The following is a 13,612-nucleotide window of genomic DNA, read 5'->3' as shown; positions in this document are numbered from 1 at the left end:
CTTTCTGCACCAAATGACCCCACCGTCTCGAGACCTGTCATCCTCGGAGTCGGAGACAATACAAGCATCATCGGCCATGCTCGGTCTCTGTCGAAGCCACATTCAGAGTGGCAGTACGTGGCACACAGCAAAAACCCTCAGTGTGTCCCTTTAACTCTGAAAACTCACTAGGTGTGTTTTTACACTCAACGAGAGCTCAACCAACTCTCAGGACTTACACTGTGTAAACACAGCTCCGCTCACGTGCGGCAGGCTGACGCTTACCTGGGGTCTGCTTGCGGTCGGGCGAGGCGGGCGCCGGCCTCCTGTAGAAGCTTTTACGGTCCAGGGAGCCCACGTACACGGGCCTGCGGCCCCCCCGCCTGGGGCCCGTCCTGCCCGAGGAGCTCGACTCGTAGCCCCTCTCCGGGTCCTCGCCGCGGCCTCGCTCTTCGTAGGAGTGAATATCCCTGCATTTCAGCTCCTGGTTTTGCTCCTCCACCCACTCCTCCACCTTTCTCCCCTTGGCGGGTACAACGTCGCACGCCGGCTCCGCCGACACCGAGCGCACGTCCTGGTAGAGGTCCCGCGCCTTGCGGCGGTAGTATTCCGCCTCCCTGCCATCCTCGCGGCGGTCATCGTGCGCGTCGGGGTCGTAGCGGTCCGTCGTTCTGTGGTCAGTATATTGGTCCTGCTCTGCGTACCTGTCCCTCCTACTCGGACTGTAATAATCATCTTTCCTATAGTCACAGCTCTCCCTGTCATCGTAGTACTGGTCCCTTTCCTTGTAGCGGTCATCGGGCCCGACGTCGCGGCGCTCCCGATCCCGGTGGTCGTAAGCCTCCCCGTCGTTGTAGCGGTCGTACTCCCTGCGTTCGTATGCGTCTTCTGCGCGGCGGTCAGAGCGAGGGTCTCTAGACCTGCTCTCGTCGTGATCTTGGTCCTTCCCTCTGCCGCGGCCGGTCTCTTTTCGCTCGTAATAGTCCCCGTCTCTGCGCTCGTCGTACCGGTGGTCTCTGTCCCGTTCGTCGTAGTAATCCTCCCTGTCGACGCGGTGGTCTTTGTCCACGCGGTCGTAGGAGTCCCTGCGCTGGCCACGGTACGGATCGCATATCCTGTGTCCGTGACCTTGCTGCTCTTTGCGGTCGTAACGATCCGGCTGGCTATACCCGTCCCTGTGATCGTACTGGTCCGAGTCGCTGCGACCCTTGTGATCGTAGCGTTCGTAATCACGCTGCTTTTCCCGACTCTCCCAGGAGTCCTGTCTGTCCCCATCTAACGGTGGTTGGTACCTGTCCTGACCCCGGGGGTCATCGCTGTAGTGCTGTGCTGGTTGTTGATGTTGTAGTTGTTGTTGCTGCTGTTGTAGTTGTTGATGATGTTGCTGTTGTTGTAGTTGTTGATGATGTTGTTGTTGTTGTTGTAGTTGTTGTTGTTGATGATGTTGTTGTGGTTGTTGTGTCTCCCGGCCGTGTTCTGGGATGTCCTCTGGACCTTGGTAGAAGCAATGTTTGCTTCTCTTTTGGGAGATTTTCAGTTCCAAGTAGCCGTCCTCTGACCCAGGGCGGAAGTAGCGGTCCCGGCTCAGAGGCCTGCTCTCCTTCGTGGCCAGCCTGTCTCGGTCCTCGTACTCCCAGCTCGTCGGCTGCTGTTGGCAGACGTTCCCCTGTCTGACCTGCGTCTGGTTCTGCCACTGCACCGGCCACTGAACCGGCACGGGCACCGGCGGCGACCCCGGCGCTCCCATAGCCACCATCGGCCCGCCGTGACCCGGAACCATCCCAGGGTGAACTGGCATCGGGTAGCCTAGAGGAGGAACCGGCCCGCCGGGAGGTGCCATCATCAAAGGACCCTGTGGCGGTAGTCCGTACCCTGGATATCCAACCTGTTGCTGCTGCAGTTGAAGCTGGTGTATGTGTTGCAGCTGCTGGATTCGGGCCAGCCTCTCCCTCTCCTTGGCCCAGCCCGCGTCTCCCAGCTCCTCCACACTCTTGCCTCTCCGTACCGGGACGGTGTTCCCATAGCTCCAGTCAACAGGTCCGAACCCAGCAGGAGGGGGGTGACCAAAAACCACTTGTCCCTTCATGGGGGCCCCGTCAGTATGAAGAACTCCCTTATTCAAAGCGTCTCTGAACTCTCGCGTTCCATAACAAGGCACTGGTGGGTGAGACTCCACCTGTCACACATACAGTACTCTCTCCTGGAAGTTGTTCTGCTTGTTTGTCTCTCTCTCTCTCAGCTGCTTCAACAAGACTGTCTGGCCCCTACGCCTCCCAGCGCTGTGCTACCACTCCCACCCTCCCCCCTCAAGCAGCCCCGGCCAATCGAAGGAGGGACTGGGAAGGTCAGGGCGGGGGGGAAGGAGGGGCCACGTGTGGGTTAATGATTCAGTGGAGTAGTCACATGAGTGGAGGATTAGCCCCAGCCCGCCCCTCCCAGCGCAGGGATTGGCTGGTGACACTTGTTTGCAGGAAAACAGTCTGCCTGAGGATTTCCTTCGACAGAGGAAGGACAGAAAGTGTGCACCCGGTCTGCCTTTGAGGTGAGACACACTGACTGGGCAGTGCGCCCTTTCCATGCAACCATCAACTTTCATTTTCCACAACATCCTAAGCTAATGTGTTCCCCCTTTCACACTGTTCGAGTATAAAGCACTGCTGACTCTCCTGTCGTACTGAAAAGAGTTTTACAGCTGTAGCAACTCCTGTTCACCTACTTACTAACATTCTCTTATTTTTGGTCACTAAACCCGGGTACCAGGATGGTGTTATCTCACTGATAGCACGAGCAAAATAACACGATTTTTACTTTATGACAGAGAGAGAGAGAGAGAGAGAGAGAGAGAGGGGGGGGAGGGGGGGGGACTCAAATAAAGAAAGAAAGAATGAAAGAAAGAAAGAAAGGAGCATTTCAAATAATGAAACATGGTCAAGTTTACTATGTGCACACAGAGCATTAAAGGCACAGATTGATAGAGAGGGACAGATAGACAGACAGACAGACACACAGTGTGTCCTGATTATGCGTCCGTGTACAGAGGCTCTGGGGGAATAGTAGCCGCTGAGCAGCACAATGAGCTATTGTTGGAGGCCGTCCCCTCTCTCTGGAAAGGCCGCTATCTTCTAGTGTGAGAAAATACTCTGGCCTATTCATAAAACCACAGGATTGGGTATCTCTGCCCCCCCCCCCCCCCTCCCCACCCCTCATTCTCCATCAAAGACTCTACTATTAAATGGACGAGGTTTAAAGCACCCCTATCCACAGACAATAATTCTTTCTAGTTTATTTTTTTCGTGTGTGTGTGTGTTTGTTTGTTTCAAAACATTGTCCATGTCACACTGACTTCTGATACTGAAGCTGTGAGAATAAAAGTGTTGTTGTGTGTGTGTGTGTGTGTGTGTGTGTGTGTGTGTGTGTGTGTGTGTGTGTGTGTGTGTGTGTGTGTGTGTGTGTGTGTGTGCAGAAAGTGCAGAAAAGTGGATTTAAGTCAAAGCAAATAAGTGAGAGTGCACAGGACTGGAATTTAAAGTCCTAAGTAAATGAGTGAAAGTGAATAAAATCCCTCCTACACACACACACACACACATACACACACCCACACACTTAGCAGAATAATTCGATGTGAGATCAAGCTGAGTAAAGTGCAATAGATCATCCTTCCGATATCCGAGTTCTGACAGCTTTTCCGAACTATTCATAAAGTTATGAACATAGGGGTTCTGAGACCGCCCAGCAGAAGTTGGGAATCGCGTAGATTTGTGGTTATATTATCGCCTCCCTTTCTGAGGAGACATTCGGACGCCAGAAGTAGTATGTATTGCGCTTAAGCGTGAACCCTTGGCCAACTTTACCAACAGCCCCAAATCAGGAAGGAAAATGAACCGGTGATTGGTGCACCAAATGGAATGAAGTGGATGTTATTATAATGGATGGAATCGGTGAACAGATACAGTAGGAAGAGATACGGCACAGCTTAACGTTGTAATTACCTGTCGGTGGTCTACCTTCCACCAGTGTCACTGAAAAGAGACGTGGACAAAACAAAACAATCACAAAACAAGTAGAGATGTACCGATATACCATTGTCTCCTTTCCGATACCTACCCACTATGCATATCGGTCCATACTGAGTAACGATCCGATACCTACCCACTATGCATATCGGTCCATACCGAGTAACGATCCGATACCTACCCACTATGCATATCGGTCCATACCGAGTAACGATCCGATACCTACCCACTATGCATATCGGTCCATACCGAGTAACGATCCGATACCTACCCACTATGCATATCGGTCCATACTGAGTAACGATCCGATACCTACCCACTATGCATATCGGTCCATACCGAGTAACGATCCGATACCTACCCACTATGCATATCGGTCCATACCGAGTAACGATCCGATACCTACCCACTATGCATATCGGTCGATACCGAGTAACGATCCGATACCTACCCACTATGCATATCGGTCCATACCGAGTAACGATCCGATACCTACCCACTATGCATATCGGTCGATACCGAGTAACGATCCGATACCTACCCACTATGCATATCGGTCGATACCGAGTAACGATCCGATACCTACCCACTATGCATATCGGTCCATACCGAGTAACGATCCGATACCTACCCACTATGCATATCGGTCCATACCGAGTAACGATCCGATACCTACCCACTATGCATATCGGTCCATACCGAGTAACGATCCGATACCTACCCACTATGCATATCGGTCCATACCGAGTAACGATCCGATACCTACCCACTATGCATATCGGTCCATACCGAGTAACGATCCGATACCTACCCACTATGCATATCGGTCCATACCGAGTAACGATCCGATACCTACCCACTATGCATATCGGTCCATACCGAGTAACGATCCGATACCTACCCACTATGCATATCGGTCCATACCGAGTAACGATCCGATACCTACCCACTATGCATATCGGTCGATACCGAGTAACGATCCGATACCTACCCACTATGCATATCGGTCCATACCGAGTAACGATCCGATACCATTGTGTAATTTAAAAAATAAATCTAGGATGCTGGTTCTCAAAGTGGGATGAACAAAATACACTCTTGCAGTGAAATTAAAACGTTTGAGACCCACTGATCTAGGAATACATGAAAAACGCCATTAATATATAGTTAAAGTGCATGTCATGAATAGGCGAAACATTTTGGTGGGAAAATAGCCGGTCTACACACTCACACTCACAAGGTCGGCAAAGAGATTTTGTGTAGAGGGAAAAAAGGCATACAGATCCCTGGGAGAGCTCGGTGGTTCAAGATGATTCTACTACTATGTGAGCAAAGAGGTCTGACTGGCTAAATCATTGTACTCTAAAGCCCAAACCACACCAAAGGGTTGAGACAGGACGAGATGGTTTTAACGTTCGTCCCAGCGGTGTGTATGTCCTGTTGTACGCTGACCCATGTCGACCCAAGTGATTCAACTGGTTGAATTCAATGGCCCAAACCACACCAATGGGTTGCGAGGAGTTGCATGGCGACCCATTGGTGTGGTTTGGGCTTCTATAGGAATGTCCCAATATTACATAATAACCGTCAATCATTTCCATGTTAAAATATGTGTAACACAAATGTTGGGAGAGTTTGAGAGCAAGAGTGTATGTCCTGTTGTCTTTGTTTTGTTTGTCTATTACCATCTGTCACTGTTTGTTTAATTGTTTTGTGTTTTGTTTCTTTCTGTGGAAGTTATTTGCCCACTAGTTTTGCATGAATGCAAAACAAGAAGGGATATCCCAGCCTTTTGTGAGGGAACAGGCAGAGGCAGTGTGTGTGTGGATTGGGAATTGTTGAGGCGTGCCTAGTTATAACAGTGTTTCCTGTTAGTTATGTCAGAAATGCAAAATGCATAATAAAAACATTAAAAAAAAGAAAAAAACAGAAATAACAGATCTACAAGCTTTGTAGATCAACTATTATCACACACATTTTTATCAACCACATAACCAACCAATCACTGTTAACCACTTAAGCCCTATGCCTAGTGTATATTTTGTCATAGAACAGTTTGATCAAATTTCTGCCTCGTATAAACCACATGCCCAAAATAGAGACACATGCACGAACACATGTACGTGATACGTTGTCTCACGCACACACACACACACACACACACACACACACACACACACACACACACACACACACACACACACACACACACACACACACACACACACACACACACACACACACACACACACACACACACACACACACACACACACACACACACACTATATAAAGCTATACCATGGGTTGGAACCCAAGTGTGATCACAACTTACGTAATTGTCTTTTATTATGAGCCAAGAACATCTCAGCTTTCAATAGATGGACATGACTGAAACTCTGAGTGAGTGTGTGCGTGCGTGCGTGCGTGTGTGTGTGCGTGCGTGTGCCAGGAACATCAGGAGGGCCATCCATCAATGTAATTGCGTTAGGCCTTAACAGTCAGGCAATGCAAACACCCTGTCAATTAGCGGATCACAAGATGTTCACAGTAACTCTACAAGTTCTCAACTGAGAGACTAAATGCTTCAGTCGATGCAGGACAGATGGTAGTGTTGTAGAAAGCAGCCTTCAGACCCATCACAGCCCTATTGACTGCCAGTAGAACATGTAAGTTATACCGTATTTCAACAAAAAAAGGATTCAACGTCATGTTAACCCATTTTGGGCGTGTTATAATTAAGTTATAATTTAGCTATTGAAAAATAGCAGATCTACAAGCTCATAGCGCGCCACCGAGTGGCGCGCTACAAGCTTGTAGGTCTGCTATTTTTGAAAAATCGTGAAAATATTTATTTCAGAAAACTGGAGGATTTTGAAGATTCTTTTTTAATTTCGAGGTCAGGCCTAAATGGGTTAAGAAAGAATCAGTGGAGGTAATGGCGGGGGCCTTTGGCCTATAGTGTGCATTTGGCACTTGTTTGCGCACACGCACACGCACACACACACACACACACACACACACACACACACACACACACACACACACACACACACACACACACACACACACACACACACACACACACACAAGAGTCCATCTGGTTCTGTTGGTTCACTCCTTCAGAGAGAGTTAGTGTTTGAACTGGTCAGTGGTCAGCAGCAGTGTGAAGCCACTCCCTTGCCTTGTCACAATAAGCTACCATTGTCTCACACACTTCAAACCAAGGTACACACCCTAGTAATGCATGGAAAAACACTCAAACGCTCTCTCTCTGTGTGTGTGTGTGTGTGTGTGTGTGTGTGTGTGTGTGTGTGTGTGTGTGTGTGTGTGTGTGTGTGTGTGTGTGTGTGTGTGTGTGTGTGTGTGTGTGTCTGTGTACAGTAGGAATGCAACGAGATGTTGCATAAGTGTGATGTTGATAAGTGTGATAATAGTTTGGTGTCGCTGGTATGCAGTTAGACGTAAATTCTTTTGAGTTATGCGAGTATCAATAAGCTGGAGTTGGTCGAGAGTGACTCACTAGAGCACTTGAATGATGAATGTACTGGTGACACTGGTGACATGTAGTGAAACCGATCACTGGTCACTACTGAAGGTGCACGGTGCTGGAATGACTATGACTTTCACTGGAAAAGACAAACGACACCCACTCGACCCTTACTGATCCTGAGACTTAAACTGTCAGTACACACACGCGAACACACACACACACACACACACACACACACACACACACACACACACACACACACACACACACACACACACACACACACACACACACACACACACACACACACACACACACACACACACACACACACACACACACACACACACACACACACACACACACACACAGGTTGTGGGTTCAAATCCACCGTGGTGCATCCGGCTTTGTCGAGAGTCTACCGTACACGAACACAATTGGCCAGTGTTCGGTGGAGGGAAGTCGGGAGGGGAGGGTGATATTGGTCATTGTATCATACTCCTATGGGCTGGGGTGGAGCCTGTCAGCAGGGAGTGTTGGGCGGGAGGAGTAGGACGAAGGCTCTACGTCCTCCCGGTGGGGGCTCCTCACTGGCTGATGAGTCCGTATAGGATACAACAGTGACAACACACAGAAACGTGTGTGGGGAGGAATCAATTGGCAAAACGGCCAAATTGGGGAGAACAACAAATATCACAAGATGATCAATTTATCCGTACTTCAATAAGGGGGGCCCCCTAGTGGGTTTAAACTGACAGTGCATGTGCAGCACAATCACAATGTCCTGGTTTAAAAATGTCACAAGGTTCACTTTTCTTTTTATTGTATGTTAATGATTATGAAGTCAGCCGTTGACTGTTCACAATAACCCATGAGAAATGGCTTAAACATTACATGTTAAAGCTACTGTACTATCCCAGATCTTCTCTGCAAATAAAAAGTCATCCATTTGAACCCTGCAGGGGTCAGAATACCTCACAGGGAATGGCCTCTTTACCATGGGTGGAGACACCCATAAAGTCCATAAATACTGCTATTGACATTTGTGACCAGGCACTGTAGAACACAAGTTGATAAAAAATAAACCCTGGTTTGTAGCTTCAAGCTAATCAAGTACAGCTTTCTTTTTTCCTTATGTAGTTTAAATCAAACCATGAAAACGTCAGTCCAAGATAAACTCATCCATTACATTAATGGACAAACCCTTGTGTAATCATGAGATTTATGTAGGCCTACGATCTACAGGCGACACGTTGTGAGCTTGTAGATCTGCTATTTTCACTAGTTTGGGTGCTGGGCAGACGTCTAGTTTCTCTAAAAGGTTTGGGAACCACTGCTCTAAGTGTTGCAGACCAGTTTATTGTTTATTTGGATCCCCATTAGCTACTACCTTAGCACTGTAAGGGTCCATTTGGTTCCTAACTAGCAATCGTTTAGCTGGGGACCATGCGTTAAGAACCAGTGGCTTATGAACTGCAGCGCACACGTAACGGAAAACATCATTAACGTCAACCAACTATCTAAATACTTCTTAGCATCTGTGTACACGCACAAACAGAGAGAACAAGCACCTAAATCAAACGATAGCATCAGTCTAAAACCCAGAGAGTTCATGTCCGTTAGAGCGTTTAAGCCTACCTGGTATTCCGCTCCCCTGAACCTGTCCCCACAAGGTGGAGAGGCGCGACAGGGGCCGGGTCACGGCTCGCCACAAGCGCTCTTTGGGTCTTCTTCCGAAACGAACCATGTTTTTCTTTCATCCACGCACTGTACTACACCACAGAATAAACTACTGGAGCTATATGTACGGTATATCCCTCTCTCTGTCTCAACAAATGATGGAGGTAGAGGAAGGACTAAGGAGAGAAAGAGAGAGAGAGAGAGAGAGAGGGAGAGGGAGAGAGAGAGAGAGAGAGAGAGACAGAGAAGATGGAAAAGCAGAGGCCCGCACGCGCACACAGATTAACCTCCTCTCACTAGTATGTGTAGGAATGTAGCTCGTACCTATGTGCCACAAAGCTGAGTTGCCGCACACGCACGCACGCGCGCACGCACGCACGCACACACGCACAGAGCACGCACAGAGCACTTTGCAGCCAAGAGAACCAATTCACACATCATTAGCCGTCACTGAGAACAACCACCTCCATCAAGACCGTACTACCGAGGCCAGTCCAGAAGTGTAACTATGCAGTACATTGGGCTGTACTTCAACAATATTATTGTAATAATAACCATCTTTAACCGAGTTGTGCTTCACGTGGAGAGACTTGGGTGGCGACGGATGAATTATATAACATCCTGTATGTATGTATGGGGTAAAGGGTCAGGGTTCAGACAATAACAATAACACCTGTCTGCCAAGTACAGGGTGTGTTTGCGCGTGTGTGTGCGCATGCGTGCGCGTGTGCGTGTGTGTGTGTGTGCCTGTGTGTGTGTGTGTGCGCGTGTGCGTGCGTGTGTGTGTGCCTGTGTGTGTGCGCTTGCGGTAAATAAATAAATGGTAAATGGTGCATTTAGCGTCTTTATCCAAGAAGCTTTAGGGACAGCCATCATGGACCGACTCATTAGAGGCAGGTGTCATGAACAGACTCAGACAGATTGCATGTCATATACAGTATACACCATATTTAGGCATAGATGTTGTGGAGATCCATATAGGGGTATGAGTGCTTCTCATCAGGTTGACACAAGCAGACATATATTGTATGCCGTTTATTAGCGTTCTTTGGGAAGTCTGTTTAACTATGAGCGCAGTGTTCACCATTGGGTTGCACCATTATTAGTTTCTTATTGAATTTGGTTGACTTCTGGTCGCGTCCTGCCAACTGCAATGGAGACGGGTAACAGCATCGGACGACACACATTTGGTGTACCACATACTGTACCATTTCCCGGTATGTCAAGTTACAGCACAGTTGGTTGCCTATCGAATTCAGTTAGCAACCATAAGGCAGGTCACAGAATCGCACTACTTCACACAGCTGCAGTAACACACAGCGACGTGTGCGTGCGTGCGTGTGTGTGTGTGTGTGAGTGAGAGAGAGACAAAGACAGTGCTTTGCGGACCACTTGGGGGTCCGTGGACCACCTGCCTCAAAATACATACATCAATAATATGATCTATTAAAAAATGCATCACCCTTACTCTGTACATCATTTGGAGTTGATATCAAACGGGTATGGACTAGTATGGTTAAATGCCAAAATAAGAGGCACGTTACCAGATTCAGTAGGGAGTGAGAGCACAGAGCCACTGGGAGGATTATCTACCCGGGTTTTAAGAGCACTGCAGTGGAGTAGAGCAGACCCAGGTCTGGAGGCTATTGTCAAACGTGATAATAGTGAATATGAGGCCACATCAATGAGTCACTGTGGGTGAGGTGATGTAGGTGCCGCCTGTGGGTGGGGTGACAGGTCTAGCACTGCCAGCTCACAGGTGCTGTTGATAAGCAACCTAATGTGTCTGCCTGTGCTTTCTGTTGCAGTGAAGGCTGGGTCTGCAGGGCCAGAGCCACACACAACACAAGTCCACATTCTCTGGCCATTACTCCAATGTGGTTGTACGTTCAGTGTCACTCTGTGACTGCTTATTTCCATGTTATTGACTTTATTACTTTATATTGTTTCTGCTCCTGTTGAAGTCACTCTGTGACCAATTTGTTTTAGGACTTCTTTCCTGAATTTGGAGCATTAAAATGACCTGCTTACGGCAGCTGTGCCCAGTGCTGTGTCCCTCCTTTGCGGCAGCGGTGGCCGAACGGTTTGCGGAGCGGTCTTGATACCGGAAGGTCGCCAGTTCGAATCCCCGGACCGTTAAAATTACCACCGCTGAATTGCCCTTGAGCAAGGCATTGAACCCCAACCATGAAATGTTCTATGAGCAGGGCGTGGCTGTAAACAAGCATCTCGAGCTTAGTCCACTTACCCTGGGTAAACAAAGAACTTTGCTTTGCTTTGGGTTGGGACTAGTTCAGGTCACAGTCATTCATACTGATTCAGGTGGAGGCTGGGGTGGAGAGCTGACATGGTGGTGATGATGATAAAAAAAACAATGTTGATCATGATGATGACTAATGTGCATATACTACCGATGCTGCTACAACGTGGAGGAAACAAAAAACAAACGGAAACGTGCTTAGTTGTTCAGCTGAGGTCGTACGGGATTGAATGGTATATGTGGCTAAATCACTTTTGTGTTTGAAAAATATTGAATCATTTTTGATATTTTTGAGGGCGCTAGCCCCTCCTATATTCAGCTATAGTGTAGATCAGGGTTCCCCAATTCATTTTCCTCAAGGGCCATATTTTGACTAGGGAACCAGGTAGGGGGCCGAGTCTGCACGCGCAAAAAATTGGGTTTTTTTTTTTTTCATTAATTAATTAAAAATTGTTCTCAACCAGTGGTCCTTGAGTGGGTGCCCAGTTTGACATGCATAGGCTAGTGACCCCCATTTAATGCCATTTATATCTGGGACACCCTCCAAAACAAAACAAAAATTCTTCCAGGGGCCACAAGGGGGCGCTCCGCGGGCCGCAAATGGCCCGCGGGCCGCCTATTGGGGAACCCTGGTGTAGATCTTCATCTACGTAGACGAGCTTATCGGCTATTTTGGTCCTACGCAAAGAATAATTCCCATTGACAATGAATGGATGATGTGCGATGATAAGAGCGCCCCTCACTTCACACGGGTGGTCCCCGTGTCTTACCAGGCTCTCCAGCGAGTACAGTAGGAGTGCAGAACTCCATTCTTACCCTGTATGTGCTGCTGCTCCAGGGCCAGCGTCTCCAGGGTGTAGGTGCAGAACTCCAGGTTCTCCATGGCCTGCTGGCGGGCCGTCTCGTCCTCCTCCTCGTCCTCCACCTCCAGCATGGCGCGTAGCTCCTCGGCCGTGTGCGCGTACGCCTCCATGTCGTGCTCCACCTCCTGCAGCCGCAGCAGGAGCCGGTACTCCTCCTCCTCCTCCTCGCGCTCCCTCTCCTCCCTCTCCACCCGCTGTCTCTCCAGCTCCAGCTCCTGCTCCAGGCGCTGCTCCGCGTCCAGCTGGGCGCTGATCTCCTGCTCCTGCAGCAATGCAAGGTCGCCCTCCTAGAACGTGAGTGACGAATCGATGCCCATAGAGTTAGATTATAGAATATATCGAGAGTGCTGGTTCCCAAACACTTCATTTGGGTCACTCAGGACCCATTGGTGGGTCACAGACCAATTTTGATGGGGCACAACTCACCCCATAACACACAATTTATTTTCCGACATTTGAAAAATCTATAAAGATTCAACATTTCGAAAGATTTATTTTAGAAATATTTGTTATATGTTAAAACACAAGATATTCCATGAATACACAAAAAAAAGAATTAATAAGTAGTGAAAATAGCTGTTCTACAAGCTTGCAACGCGGCGCGAAGCGTCGTGTTGTACGCTTGTAGAGTGTCCATGAACGTGCCTGAATCCATTAATGAACAATAAAGCTCCTGAACTGAGTTGAATTGTATTACTGATGAATTGAGTACAATGGACCACGATGGAAATGGGCTTTTTGTGTGACTGTACTACTCGTACTGTTAACAATCTTGTTAATAAAGTATTCAATAATGATAATAATAATAATAAAAGAAAAACCTCAGCTTCGCCAGCCCTGTCTTCCTCTGATTGGTCGTTGAGGTTGGCGACGGTCTCCTCCGAGTGGTCCGACCCCTCGGACGTGTAGAAGGCGGGGCTGGTGCGGCGCGGCTCCAGGGGCGCCGCTTGAGGGGCGGAGCTTTGCCTCGGGCAGGGCGGGGGCGGTCGAGGCGCCAGGCGGGCCGGTTTGTACGGCGGACGGTGGGCGCCAGGCCGGGGCGGAGGCGGGCGCAGGGTCCTAGATAGATAGATAGATAGATGGACCTTTAATGCTGGAAATTCAGTCGCCAGAGGCTGCACAGCAGTTAAAGTACAGATACAGAGTAAAACAATTAAACAAATAAGTACTGGAAGTGGAAGACACTCAAAGTGAGGTCCAAAGACCCCCATGGGTCACAAACTATTTTCAGATGTGGGTCCGTGGACCCACATTTGGAAAATGGTAATCTATAGTTAATTATATATATATATTTTTTGCATTTTGGACAAAATAGCCAATTTTA

The 13,612-nt window shown here is 48.5% G+C and overlaps 1 protein-coding gene across 3 annotated transcripts in view; it reads right to left on the bottom strand.

Annotated features, from left to right (window-relative positions):
* Positions 1 to 13,612, bottom strand: part of dnmbp (dynamin binding protein) — a 95,645-nt gene that overhangs the window by 37,587 nt on the left and 44,446 nt on the right. Inside the window, exons 6-8 of one of the 3 annotated variants that reach the window (XM_079492966.1) lie at positions 13,110 to 13,347; positions 12,242 to 12,575; positions 3,969 to 3,998 (exon numbers count right to left, since the gene is read on the bottom strand). In XM_079492966.1, the coding sequence (XP_079349092.1) occupies positions 3,969 to 3,998; positions 12,242 to 12,575; positions 13,110 to 13,347 (602 nt within the window). Of the gene's footprint in view, positions 1 to 264; positions 2,211 to 3,968; positions 3,999 to 12,241; positions 12,576 to 13,109; positions 13,348 to 13,612 lie in introns of those variants that run through there. The other 2 variants (XM_079492967.1, XM_079492968.1) reach the window with 2 other exon arrangements.

Source organism: Electrona antarctica (assembly GCF_951216825.1).
Source record: "Electrona antarctica genome assembly, chromosome: 22".
NCBI classification, from domain to species: Eukaryota; Metazoa; Chordata; class Actinopteri; order Myctophiformes; family Myctophidae; genus Electrona; species Electrona antarctica.
Note: the sequence above shows the minus strand (reverse complement) of the source record. Positions and strands in the feature narration are given on the sequence as shown.